Source organism: Talpa occidentalis, unplaced genomic scaffold (assembly GCF_014898055.3).
Source record: "Talpa occidentalis isolate TD23 unplaced genomic scaffold, MPIMG_talOcc4v2.1 talOcc4.11, whole genome shotgun sequence".
NCBI lineage: Eukaryota > Metazoa > Chordata > Mammalia > Eulipotyphla > Talpidae > Talpa > Talpa occidentalis.
This window is the reverse complement of record NW_023601104.1, coordinates 69,113,011-69,127,948: the sequence shown is the minus strand read 5'-3', so window position 1 is coordinate 69,127,948 and position 14,938 is coordinate 69,113,011. Positions and strand designations below refer to the sequence as shown.

General features: G+C 35.1%; 1 protein-coding gene across 2 annotated transcripts in view; it reads right to left on the bottom strand.

The window, feature by feature from the left end:
* MNAT1 (MNAT1 component of CDK activating kinase) overlaps positions 1–14,938 on the bottom strand; it is a 148,474-nt gene that overhangs the window by 35,538 nt on the left and 97,998 nt on the right. For both annotated transcript variants that reach the window (XM_054690878.1, XM_037503468.2), the window contains exon 7: positions 13,226–13,347. In XM_054690878.1, the coding sequence (XP_054546853.1) occupies positions 13,226–13,347 (122 nt within the window). The remainder of the gene's footprint in view (positions 1–13,225; positions 13,348–14,938) is intronic.

The following is a 14,938-nucleotide window of genomic DNA, read 5'->3' as shown; positions in this document are numbered from 1 at the left end:
TAAATAAATAAAGTTTTAAAAAAAAAAAAGGAAATAACTCAGGGAGAAAGAGAGAGAGATAAATTGGTTAATGTGTCCTACCAGTTCTGTTGAGCTGGAACCCCCATAGCATGCTGAAAGACAGTGAAAACCCAAGGACCTCCAAAGCCCACATGTCTAGTTATATGCCAAACATGACTGCTTACCGTCACCCTCAGTTCCCAGCAACCTTCCCTTCAGTGGTACATTATGGGATTTGTAAGCCTTGGTGTCCTGGATATCTGGTCTAGGGTTGGGGAGAGGTCTATAGAACCTGTTTGTGGAGTTTATGCAGGACATCCTTTGCCCCCAACAGTTCCTCAAAAAGTTCACAAGCTCTTTCATGACACAAACCCAGTCCTATATACATTTATTTCCTACAAATAAATTGGATTAGTGAATATCGATGAATAAATGGATGAGTAAGCAGATTATTACTAAAGCTGCATGTCTAATAATATGTTTTTGATATATTTTAACAGACCATAAATTCTCCAAATGTTTGGTCTTAGGATCTCTTTATACTCTTAAAAATTTATGAAGACGCCCAGAGTTTTTGTTTAGGTGGGTTACATCTACCTATATTTTCCATATTTTAAAAAACTGGAAAATATTTATTATTTTAAAATAACAATTAAATCCCGGTGCATGTCAACATAAATAACATTAACACTAGTCAAAATGGATGCAGAAATGTATATACTAATATCTAATTAGATTTAAAAGCAAAGAATATTGCCAGATATAAAGAGAATCATTTCATAACAATAAAGGATCCAATAAATATAAAGATTATAAAATAATCCTAAATGTTCCTACTAAAATAGCATTTGCAGATGACATGATTATTTACAAAAAAATTCAATGGACAACACAAAAAACTACTAGAACTAATAAATGAATTTGTATGGGTGCAAACTACAATATCAATATGTGAAACTTAATTATATTTCTTCACTTCAGAAATAAGCAATCATAAATTGAAATTAGTTAGAATACCATTTATGATAACATTAAAATATAAAATACTTAGGGATAAATCAGACAAAAATTTATGCAAGATTTGTACAGTAATATTGTACATTACCCCAAACCTGTTAATGGATTATCAAAAAGACAAGAAAAAACAAATGTTGGCAAAGATGTAAAGAAAGGGAAGCTATGAATAGTGTTGATTGGATTGTCAATTGGTACACTCATAGAGAAAACAATATGCAGAGTCCTCAATAAACTAAAAACAGAACTACCATATAACCCAGTAATTCTATTTCTGGGAACATATCCATAAGAAATGAAAATACCAACCTGAAAAGATATATGCACCTCCATGTTCACTGCAGCACGATTTACAATAGTAACTTAAATGTTCACTTAAATGTAGCATATTCACTGTTGGTGGGAATGTCAACTGACCCAGCTCCTCTGGAAAGCAGTGTGGAAGTTTCCAGACTAAAAATGGATCTAAAAGACTAAAAATGGGTCTACATATGACCCAGCTATTGCAGTCCTAGTATCTACCCAAAAATCACAAAAACACTAATTCAAAAGGAAATACGCACTCCTGTATTTATAACAGCACTATTTATAATAGTCAAGATATGGAAACAACCTAATTTCCCAAAAACAGATGAATGGATAAAGAAGATGTGGTATATATACATAATGGAATACTACTCAGCTATTAAAAATAAAGATGAAATTCTGCCATTTGCAGTAACATGGGTAGAGCTGGAAGGGATTATGCTAAGCAAAATACATCAGTAGTAGAACGACAAATACTGAGTGGTTTCACACATATGTAGCATATAAACAAACTAAAAGGAAGAGACAGACAAAACAAACCTTTGGAATCTAATCACAGAATTGGGGGTGGGGGGTGGTTTAAAGGTAGTGTAGAGGATGTTCAAAGGACTGTGGTGCATGTGAACCTGCATTACTAAAACATAAATAGTGCTGTAAACCAATACAACGGTTGCTTTATTCAATAAAAAGAAATAAAAGATTAAATAGAAAGTATCAATTCCACAAACTCTGATGTTACTCATCACAAATTAGCAAAGCAGGTAAACAACATGCCCATAATGAAAGGAAATAAATGCAGGATAGGAGAGTCTAAATATTATAAAACAGCATGATATGCCATCTATACTGCCATTACACATTAAAAAATATCTGAATGAAACAGCATCTTGCGCTCAGTCAAACACCAAAGCTACAAAGACTCAGTCAGTATTTTCTCCTACATAGAAATATTTCAGCATGAAGACCCAATGCTGGCTGGGTCATCTGATCTACATTTTACCATCTTACTGGCAATTTCCTTTTAAAAAAAAAAAGTACTCCCTTAAAAACACCTTCATAAAACAATGATTTATTAACCATTTTCATTCTGCCCTTCCAAAGCAGTCATTTGTTTTCCAGCTTCCAAAATGACAAGTCTTTTAACCTTGAAAAGCAGCGTGTAATTTCAGGCTATTATTTATGTTTGTTGCTCCTCTCCCTCTCAAATCTCCCTATCTCCCATTCTTCTGAAAGCAATATGACCAAATACTTATCAGATAACTTATTCTTCCGACTAAACTGACAAAAAAGCTTAGTGGTGTAGAAATCTGTAATACAGAATCCCATCCTCAAGGCCAACTCTATCAGGCAGATGCACAACCAAGCATACTAGACAATCACAGCAGATACTTTTTCATCACACCTGTTATTTGTTTCTCTGTACAACAAAATTCTCTAAAAATAATCATAAAATGAAAAATAGTAATAATGTGTAAAAGACACATAGACTTTATATAATCATGTCAGTAAAAATTTACATAAAATCTATATCATAAAGGAGGGAGAAATAATTTTATAACAATTATATTAATTTTTTAAAATGCAAATATGAGTACCTAATGGACTCACATTACAGTTGCTATTTAAGATTTTACTTATGCAAAGTTGTTGATTAAATTTGTTATTAAAACTGATCTTTCCATATTCATTTTCAGTAGGTCACAGAGCAGATTGGTATTTTTGTTTTTGCTCATAATCAACTGAAGAATAATGTTTGTCAATTTTAATGTCAAGTTTCCTCCTTGAAGCAAGAGAAATTCAAATAGCTAGGAAATATCTTATTGATAAGGATGAATATGATAGAGCTTTATAAAATTTCTACTTCAGGAACTCCCGGGTGGTACAAGGGGTTGAGTACAGTGCTGTGAAGCTGTCTACAGCCTTTCCAGCATGAGTTCAATCCCCAGCTGGCCAGGGAGCAACCCACATGACACAGCAGACCTCTCCTGACTCACCCACTGTTCCCCTCAGCAGTGTATTTCGGTGCATCTGCCTGTTCTGCTCCTGACTCTTCTCTGGTGAATCTTCTCACCCCCTCACAACTCTGGCCTGTACCCCACTTCTTAAAAAAAAAATTCTACTTTAAAAAAATTCAAAAATTATAGTATTGTTCAAATCTTTGTTTCTTAACATTGATTCTAGCAACTTTCAGCTGTCCCCCAGCTGAAAAACTTTAAAAACTTTAAGAGCTTCTGGGCCTCCCTGGTGGCGCAAGGGGTTAAGATGCAACCTATGAAGCTGACCGCAGACTCTGCAGCATGAGTTCAATCCCCGGCCAGGGAGATACCTATATGGCGCAGCAGACCTCTCCTGCCTTGCCCGCTGCTCCCCTCAGCAATGTATTTTAGTCAATCTGCCTATTCTGTTCCCCACTCTGTCTCTGGTGAATCCTCTCTGGCCTGTACCCCCATTCTTGTATGCATAAATAAATCTTTTTAAAAAAATTTAAAAGTTTCAAGTACTTAAATAAGAGACCAGGAAAAAGAGTAACTATAAGAAAGTAAAAATCAAAAACAACAAACAACTATGAACCAGAGACACTCTATGGGGGGTGGCGGGCGGGGAAAGGAGGGATTGGAGTCAAAATAAGGGGGTTGCAATTGTATGGGGAATATAAAAATAAAATTAAAATTAAAAAAATAAAATAAAATAAATGTATTTGCAAAAAAAAAAGTTTCAAGTACTTAAGTCTATTTCTTCACCTTTATCAGCAATGGTATATCACTGTTTACTTTAATCTACTATTTAAACTCAGGAATATATAGCGCCACATGGGGGCAGGGGTGGGGAGGAGGGATGTTAGAAATAAATATTTTGTCCGAAAGGAGTTGGAAGGATTTCTAAAAACCTTCCAAACATACTCTTTCGTGAGGTTAAATGTAGCTGATTCAGAACATGAAGCTGATTTCAGAACAAGAACATGAGAGTTCTCTGAATTAGCTTCTGTTAATAAGGTAAGTTACATAATTTGAATTCAGTGTCCTTAAATACCTTTTTAAACTATAATCATCTACAAACATCATAAAAATAAAGCTCATTCAGATTTTGAAATTTCTGTATATGGCAATGCTATATGGTACAGCAGTGAAAAAGTATCCTAAGAGACTGGGAATCTAGTCTAGTTTTACACTAACCAAACGTGTGACTGAACACAAAAGCTTTCCTCTCTAAACTCTCATATAATGAACTCATTACAGTTCACCCTTTTATAAAGAGGAAAGATGCAAGGACTATCTCTAAGGTTTTTTGTCTCAGCTTTTACAGTCTCTTTAGAATTAAAATTTAATAATAATAATTGCTAAATAACTGAACTGGCACGACTATGCTGCCTCCCTCTAGTTTTCCTTATCACAGTAAGTGGCAGCTTTGCTACTAGAAGTAACTCTGGGAGCAACTTTTTATAAACCCCACATCCAATCTATGAAAACTTTCATAGTCTCTACTATCAAAATTATAGCCATAATCTCATCATTCTCTCGCCAACTACAACTACTGCTCCCATTTTAGTATAAGCCACTATCTTCTTAACCAGGACTGCTACACTACAGATTCCCTGAGAACAGACCTTTCTAAATGTAAATTATATGATTCCTTTGTTCAAAATTCTATGATTTCCTATCTCCTTCAAAGTCCTTCAAGTCTTGACCATCATCTATAACACTCTATATGAACTAACTGGGCCCAGCCTGCCTCCTTATATAACAACCTGCTATATCTCTCTAACTTCATTCATCTCCTACCATTTCCCTCTGCTCCAAATATTTGGCTTCCTTTGTTTTCTTCATATATACTTTTCCTGAAACAGAGCAAACTTGGGGTGGGGGTTTGGGAGATGACTCAGTTAGTGGGTCCCTACTCTCTCAATTACTAATGCAGGACACACAGAGAGAGAAACCATAGCAGTAGTAACAACAACTGTAACCTATTATTTACATAAGGAGTGTAAAAATGTGTGTGTGTGTGTGTGTGTGTGTGTGAGAGAGAGAGAGAGAGAGAGAGAGAAATGAATTATAGGCTGACAGGTGGTCAGATGCAGTCTGTCCTACCACAGATAGTATTGGTGTTGAAGAGACATGCATTCAAGCAGGAGTCAGCATGGCAAGATGGCGGATGGTGCACTCAGCAAAGCAAACAGGTGCCTGCTGTGTAGAGCATGGCAGGCTGCTGAGGTCTGAGGACAAGTCCCATATGGCCTGTCAAAGAGGAGACCAGAGCTGCAGTTGTCACAGAGAAGAAGAACAGCGGCTATCCACTGCTCTGCTTTTTAAGTTTCCATGGAGCCCCCTCTAACCGATCCTCAGAGGGTTGAGTCTGGAATGTGTGGAACTCCCCACTTGGAGCTTTTCTGTCCAGTGCAGCACCACTACTACCCTCAAGCACACAATCCAGATAATGTGGGAATACGTAGTGCATATTGAGACTACAAGCCCCATAACAAGGTACCCTCATCAGACCAGCTCATTGATCCTCCAATACCCCCAACCACCTCAAGGCCTCGCATTTACAATCCTTCTATGACTTTCTCCATCATGTCACATGATTAGTTTCTTTGTTTAATTCTTATCTGCTTAAATATCATCCCATAAGAGTCCATCTCACCACCCCCTATGTAACATAGCACTCTAACCACAATATAGCCGTTCACCATCCTGCTCTATTTGTCTTCAAAGTACTAAGTACTGCTAGTCCTACCCCATTCGTGTATTTGTATTGTTGGTTTTACCCCAGTAGAATGTAAACTTTATAACAGTAGATGTTTTCTATGCTTTGCTCACTGCTTTATTTTCAGCACTTAGAATAATAACTAGTACACAGGAGGTGCTTCATAAATATTTGCTGAGTGATAATAAAATGCTAACAAAAGTAAAAGGACTGCTAAATAATCAGCTGTTTTCTTAATTAACATGAGCTAAATACGATGAGATTTCATTTCCCAATAGAACCTATACAGGTCTATAGAATTTTACAGTGATTTGGCAGGAATCAATATAATTCTACTAATAAATTGAACTTGCCGTTTTAGGCTCTTATAAAAATCTGAATTAAAACTATATTTCATTGTAATAATTTAGATTCTTCAATGTTGCTTTTCTTTCTGAGATTAATTTTGAAATATATCTCATATTTTTTAAATTAATATTACAATTTAATACTTTTAAAGTGCATACTACAAAAGACTATTCTGGAATCAACTACATAATTACATTTCCTAAGTGACCTTGTAATCTCGTGAGCATTTACTCTAGACTAAACAGCCTGGTTCAGCTGCCCTGTGTCTGACTTTCGATGAAAGAAACTTGTTTGACAACTGCTTCAAGCAAAACTATTTTTTTTTTACATGATTGCATAAAAAACATTTAAAACTTACCAGACTAGAGCCAGACTAGAACTTTAAGCACAAAGGTTCATGTTAAATAAGTGAGTTGATTTCTCATTAAAATCCCAACAAAACAGATACTAAAGACATTACACTGCCATGGCCAAGAAAATACAAGTTAATTTAGTCATATATTCTTAATTATACCAAAGTATAATACATATCATATACACATACATAATGCAGTCTTTTTGTGACCTTTGTGTTTTTCCATATTCTTTGATCTCCCTATTGCCCCTGAGAGTATTTCTAAAACTAGCATATAAACTTAAGTGACATCATCAAAAACAAAGCAGAACAAACAACTTTCCTCTATTCTAGGCAATTCATGAATAACATATCAACAGGTAAAGACCTTGACCAAACAGCAGAAATTCTTCAATGTGACTTTAAAAATCACATCCTCAATATAAGGAAAAAATCACATAAACAAGCCAACATGATACTAAATGATGAAACACTCAAAGCATTCACAAAAAACTATCAGAAACAAGAAACTACAGCTATCAGAACTACATTAACAACAGGTAAAAAAGATTCTAGCTAAATGCAATAAAAATATTACATTGAAATCAGAGATGGAACATTAAAAGAAAACAATCATGTTAATTCAGATAACTCACTCCCAGCTAAAAAGCCCCAGATATTCACCCAGGAGAGTGATCAAAATTAGAGTTCAGTAAAACAACTACATACAAAATAACAATACTTAGAAGTTTTCATATATATTAGCAATAACCAGTTAAAAATCATAATGAAAATAATTTTGTAACAACAGCATATTGACTACGATATATTGAAAACTAATTTCTAAGTTTTCTATGAAAACTCAATAAAGTTAAAGTGCTTTTTCTACTATAGTCAGTTTATAAGTTTAAAGCAATTTTAAATAAAATCCCAAAAGAAGGGATGTTTGGTTGTTAACTACAGGATATACAGGAGTAACTGTTTTAATAAATTCTTGGTGGTTTTAGATTGTTTTGTTTGATTGCTTATTTCACAATATTTTATTATGAAATTTTTCAAATGTAAAGTAAACTTGAAGTAACTATAATGGGCCTTGTTAATTTTAGCCAACTAAGTTTACTTGAAAGAATAAATGTTTGTATTTATGCTTAGAATATTTTGAAAAAAGATAAGTAGCAAAAGGAAGATTTGCCCCACTTAAAGCAGGAAGAATTCTAAGATGGTCCCAAAGACTCCAACCGGCTTGTGTGCATCCTTGCATAATTCCCTCCCTATGGACATGAATTTCACTCCTGAGATTATATTATATGGCAAAAGACTTTTGAGTGCTTTGCCAATAACAATAATGGATTTGTAACAGACAGATTACTTTTACCCAGCAAACTGGTTTTTATCAGTGTTGTCTATAAGCCATAAAACAAAACTGATAGGAGCTAATAGAAAATAAGAAACTTTCTTCTAATTACTATCAGGTTCTAGTCAGCTGAGTTAATTCAAAACTATCACTATTACCACATTTTTTTCCACTGCTGATTATGTAATACTAGCTAAATAATCTTATCATTTGATTAAGACGGACTCAAGATATTAACCATCACAATTTACATCTATTTTTTAATTTAATACCACAGAACTTATCAGTTATACGAATAGAAGAAACAGAAATGACCATACAAATTTAGCTAAAACACTATACCAGAAAGAAACAAGAGAAATATCATCAGGAAATAGATTAAAATTTTATTCTACAGACTTTTGGTAGCAAAAGATATTGTTTAAATTTATAATTAAAGAGTGTGTAACATTTCAATAACACACTTTATATTATAAATCAATAGTTTTTCCTTCCTTATTTCTATAATAGATCCACAAATGAACAGCTAATATTACATAACTCACTTATATCTGCTTAAAACAGTGATTATATATGAATAATTTGAAATTATGAATAAAAATAATAATGGCACATATTTATGTCAATTAATAACTTTTCTTTGGTGGATGGTAGTAAAATATTAACCAGAAAGCTGGCTGTTTATTAAAAAGACATTCACATGGTGCCAATCAATGAAACTTTACTAAACTAACCACTAAAGCCGTTGTCGGGGGAATTTCAATTAGCAGTTAAGTTTTCCCAATGCTTACTCCCACTGGCACAAAATTAATAAAACCATGTTTATATATTGCCTTGAGCAAATTAGAATAGTGTTGCCAGTTCAGTCTGTACTACAATTATATATTCAAAATACCTTCCTAATCGAAAAATTCTCATTTATTCTTCATCTACTTCTCAAGTTTCACTAACTTTATAAAACATCTCAGTAACAGCCACCTAAAATCACACAGCAATGAACTTTTGACTTCAACCTTTACCCAAGTTATACAAGAAGACAATAATATAGAGTTCTTCAGAGACCAACACCATATGTCACCCACTCCCAAAATTATGTAATTGAAATTATTTTGGAAGTGCTTGCATCCACAATCCACCCCCTGAAGTGAAGTTACAAAGTTTACTCTTCTTAACTTTATCATGTTAAATAGATATCAAAGAAGATAAAAGAAAATGGAAATGACGTATTTTATTTATTCTCTATTTGCCCGTAGAGCAATTGAACTTGTTTCCACTGTAGAATAACATAACATTAAATGGAAAGTCGGCTACAAAAGAAAAAAAAGAGCAAAGTAGAAGCTACAGGTTTGGGGGAAGAGGGAGAGCCCACTATAAAGGAATAAATGGGACTTATTAGGTGCAATCTTTTAACAAAGAGATGGACAACTCTTGGGGCAGATGTTTAACTTTGGTCAAATGAAGTTTGTATTTCTTATATCATGATAGCACCAGCTTTGATGATATCAAATCATTCTCTGAAAAGTCACTTCAAAGAGTAACTTCTTCAGTTTCTTAGATCTAGATTACTAAGAAAAAAAGAAAACATATAGTTTTAAATAATAATTCCAGACCAAAAAGTTCAGCAACAATTAGTCACTAAAAATTATGCAAGAAAGAAAGGAACTTTATAGATAAACAAAACCATCACCACTCTGCTGTTGGAGAAGGACAAAGTAACACGTCACAAGGGAAAGAGTAGGAAACCAATTGTTACCTGCCCTCCCCAGCCCTACTCTGACACAGGCAAATGCCTTCAACCACTGAGAAAAGGCAAAAAACCTATATTAACACAAAGAGGTCTGGGAGAAGGACATGAAACTCTCTTATACCCAAGAACCCCATCAACATAAGGGAGAGTTTACTTATGGAAGTTGGGAAAGGAAAATACAAACCCACCTGTACGCTGAAGTAGGAAAAAGAAGTTCTTTGCCTCTGTGAAAGAGAGGCATATTGAGAAAGCAACACCCTGAGGCGTGGGCACATAGAATCCCTAAAACTAAAGTTGAACAAGAGAGCCAAGGCTGGGACAAGAGAAATCCCATTGCTCCCAACATTAAGACTTATTCCAAGTAAAAACAAGAGAGGTATCGAGAAAGAACCCCTTTGTCGCTCAGCCTTGCAGTACCTGCTGAAAGCTAAGGATAAGGCAGGAAAATTGAGAAAATCCCTCCAGCACTCCAGGTCTCATACTAGATATGAAATGGCAACAGACAAGAAATGAAAGAATCTGAAGTTTGGGGCACAATGATAATACTAGAACAACAACGAAACCCAAACAAGTATAAAACTACAAACTTAATACTCATCTTCCTATAGTAAACACCTGACAGAAAAAGGAATATTAATATTTCTGGGCATTAATATCATTTATCTCAGTCTCAACTGTTCTGCTGTACAGACTATACAAAATTCAAATAATAATTATAACAAACACAAGAAAACAGGAAAAACAAATCCATAAATAACACATAAAATAATCAATAGAAGCAGACCCAAAGATGTTGAGCTATCAATGAGGAACCCACTTTAAAATGAGTAATAAATTAACCTAAATGAAAGAATAAAAAAATTAATAATCTAGAGAAAATATAACAGAATTTCAGCAAAGAGATGGAAATTACAAAAAGGAGTAAATGGAAAATGCTATATATAAAAACTGCAACATCAGAAAGAATTCTTTTGATGGGCTTAGCAGAAGGGAAATAGAAGAATAAGTAAATGTAAGGCTAGGACAAGAGGAATTATCCAGACTCTCAGAACACAAATTTAAGGAAAGGTTGAAAAACAAAACAGAGCATCCAAAATAAATGAAAAGGTCTAAAATAAGTGAAATCAGAGTCCCAGAATGATTACAAAAAGAAAACAGTAAGTAGTCCTACATCATTTCAGAAAGTTTTATTGGAAATTTCTAGTTTGGAAGATTTACATTTAATGTAATTACCAATCAATTTAAGATTAAATCTACCCTCATGTTATTTGTCCCCTAACTGTCCCATTTCTTCTTTAATTTTTACCTCCCTCTTTCTCTGCCTTCTTTCCATTAATAAAATAATTTTTAGTATCTCATGATTTTCTCTGCTATTGACTTGATGACTATCCCTCTTTGCTTTACATTTTTAGCAGTTGATCTAGAGGTTTATATTAAACATCTTTAACTTACCACAGTTTTCTTCAAATACTACTATACCACTCCACAAACAGTGTTTCAAAACATTATGGCAGCAGTTTTCCCCCCTTCCTATCCTTTATATTATTGTCATACATTTTACTTGTGCATTGTTATTATGTATGGCCATTACCATGATCTTTAAAGTATAATTTCGATGACAAATTTTTTGGAAAATGCAAAACCCTGAAACAGAGGAGTACTATTTTAAGTATTTTGCCTGTATGGACATTATAAAGCTTTCAAAAGAATTTATTTTAGTCTTAATTCTGGCACTTGCTAATCTAAGAGATGGATAAATTTCTTTATCACTTATAACTTTTTACATCATAGCCAGTAATTCTGTCTGTCTCCTCAAATTTCAGTTTTAGTATTTAGGCCAATACTGGTAACTTTATAATCTCAAACTCAGAAAGGGTTTTAGATTTTGTTTCATATCCCCGTATCTTCGTGCTTCTGTGGTAGAACTTTAAAAGAATACAGAACTAAAAAACAAACCTTAACATATACCCAAAGCAGATAAGTAAATTATCTATCAAATTAATAGTAATTTAACCTTGCAGCCCTTGTGCTCATATGTTAATATAACATACATTATGCTCAAGATTTTGCTTCTGGTTTTGAAGATACATGTAGGTTTTATCTATATTTTTTTTCTGTTGGGTCTTTTTATTACTTTTAATTATGTGACTATACTGAATCCATTAAAACATTATATTCTTTACACGGTTTTGTTTTTTTTTTAAGATTTATTTATTTATTCATACAAGCACTGGGTATAGTCAGAAATGCGGGAGGGTGAGAGAATTCACCAGAGTCAGAGCAGGGACCAGAACAGGCAGACTGACGAAACACACTGCTGAGGGGAGCAGCAGGTGAGACAGGAAAGGTCTGTTGCGCCAGTGGGACCCTCGCCGGTGGCCAGGGATCGAACCGGCACTGCAGAGACTGCAGGCAGCTTCGCAGCCCAGCACTCAACCACTGTACCACCAGGGGAGGCCCTTCTTTAAACTGTTTTATTTTGTTAAGAAACAACGATCATGTTTTCATTCAATTGCTTAGGATGAGAAATCAGACCAAGATATGACTTGCTCCATCCAAGAAGTCTGTGCCAGTACTTTTCAAGTATACAAATATACCTGATCCTTTGAGGCAGACTGTGATCACCTATATCACTGGTCTCACTTTCAAAACAAATCCATATAAATATGGCTTTTGATTCACTGGATCAGCCTTACATAATATCTTTTGACAAAATATATTTTGTGTGGGCCTTCCTTGGCAGTACAGCAGTTGGGCGCTGGGCTGTGAAGCTGCCCACAGCCTCTGCAGCGCCAGTTTGTTCCCTAGGCCTACGGCGAGGGTACCACATGGCACAACAGACCTCTCCTGCCACACCCGCTGTTCCTCTCAGCAGTGTATTTTGTCAGTCTGCCTGTTCTGTTCCCCACTCTGGGTCTGGTGAATTCTCTCACCCTCCTGCACTTCTGACTGTACCCAGTACTTGTATAAATAAATAAATAAATCTTTAAAATATATATATATATTTTTTGCGGCTAATTTCTCATAAATACAGTTTCATTATTGATAGCAGACAGTGAATAAATATGTCTTTTTCATGGCAACAAGCACAATTGTCACATATGTACTGGCAGAGTACTAATTAAATTAAGGCCCAATTTCTTAAAAAAAAAAAACAATTCACTGACAGTGAGCTGAAAACTTACAGCTATTTCAGTATGGCCATCAACAGTACATTTGGAACCAATACAACTTATTCCCAAAAGACCTAACAAGACTATAGAAAATTAATGTATCAACTTATTATTAGGCACCATTCTTTTTTCTTTTTTAACAAAAGAGCACAATTCTGTTAACTCAAAAGTTAAGAATGTTAGCTAAAAACAGCAATCACAAAGCACTAAAACTTAGCTCCTCAGCAAGAAGTTTTTTGGGCACTTACCCAAGTCGTCCTAGCATCTCAAGCTCAGGAACTTGTGGTCCACATGATTCTATTTGCAACGGTTGGTATTCATATAAAGCTTCTTCAAGTTTTTGAATAGGTGCTGATGAAATATGTTGACCCTGTTAAAAAATGAAGAAATTCATTATCTTTGAATAGTCTTACTTATTTTACTCACATTAAAGATGAACAAAATTCCTCATGTTAAAAATAGTATCCATTGTGTGTACCGTTCCATGGGTACAATTTATTACAGAAACCCACCTTATATAATTAACGTAAAGTCACAGACACAATTTAAAGGAGGAAAACCAAATCTGTCATTAAATTCAAATTTAGTCTTAAAGAGTACAGTAGTTCAATGTAATGAAAGAACTCAGCGAATATATAAGCATAGTCTATCCTTACATGTTTTTGAGACCATCTAAGAATGTAAACAGACTGATAAGTTTTGAGCTCAAAAGGTACCAATCAAACACCTGGAACTACAAATAAACCAATCAGGCTTGAACGGTGATAACCTTGAAGGGAATATAAGCCACGGCAGCAGTCAGCATGAGCCCATTCATCAGATAATATTCATCAAACGGCTTCAGACACACTTTTCTGGAGTCTTCAAGACCTTCCCAGACCTCTACATTTGCTCTCTGCTTAAAACTTCGGTCTGACCACTGTTCCTGCCTCTGGCCCTGCCTCCAACATTGCCTGATGAATGGCACTGTTCACCTTTGCCCAATGTTTCTATAAGAGTTGTCTGCCATTAGCTTATGTCTGGCATCTCTAAGAGCTATAACATTGGTAATTGGTACATCTGGCTCTACCACGTGCTGATTAGTGCTGACCTGTAACCACCAATGCTCACTTATGCCCAGGCCCTCTGAAAGCCGTCCACCACTTCCGATTCTCTGGCACCACATCCTAGCACTGCTGCCTCTGGTGCTGTCCAGTTCAGTGTCTGGTGCTGTCCAGCCCAGGCTCTGGATAGCTGATGCTGCTGCTTCAGTGCCACCTCAGGAGCAGGCTGAGGTGTGATCACCTACAACTGCCACTGTAAATGGCCCCACAACTTACTGACATACCACCAGCTAATGGATCAACTTGAAAGGACAATGTTATCTTGCATGAGCAGTCTTTGCTTTGGGCTCCTGGATACTACAGACACTATCTGTGGTAGAATGGCCAGCCATTGGTGGTGGCCTAAGAAACTCCTTTTCCCCAATTTCTCCTTTGTTAATAAAGCCCATTGTTGTTTCACCCTGAGCCTAAGTCATGTCCTGCACTTATAAGCACACAGTTGAGGATCCACAAACCATGACATCCCCCAGGCTTTGCATGATTTCAATTTCATTGGATAGAAATATGAATGGAGAGTGACAACAGGTGGATACCAAAAAGTCACTGAATTGTACTGTTTGAGTGATTTTTATGGTAGATAAATTATACTGTGAAAAGCTGTTTAAAAATACAAAAATTTTAAAATGGTGGTTGATATCAATTCAACAATGCTGACCATTAAATATCCAAGTAGAGATTTTCAGTAAAATCGGCTAAAAATGTAAGATTAAATCAAGAGAAATTTAGCTATCATCAGCATCAAAATGAAGATAGTGATGAGAATAAATAAGATTTTAGGCACTGAGTCTTCAAACATACCCACCTTGAAGTAATTTATGCATATTTTGCTAACTTTCAAAAGTATAACACAAAGCTGAG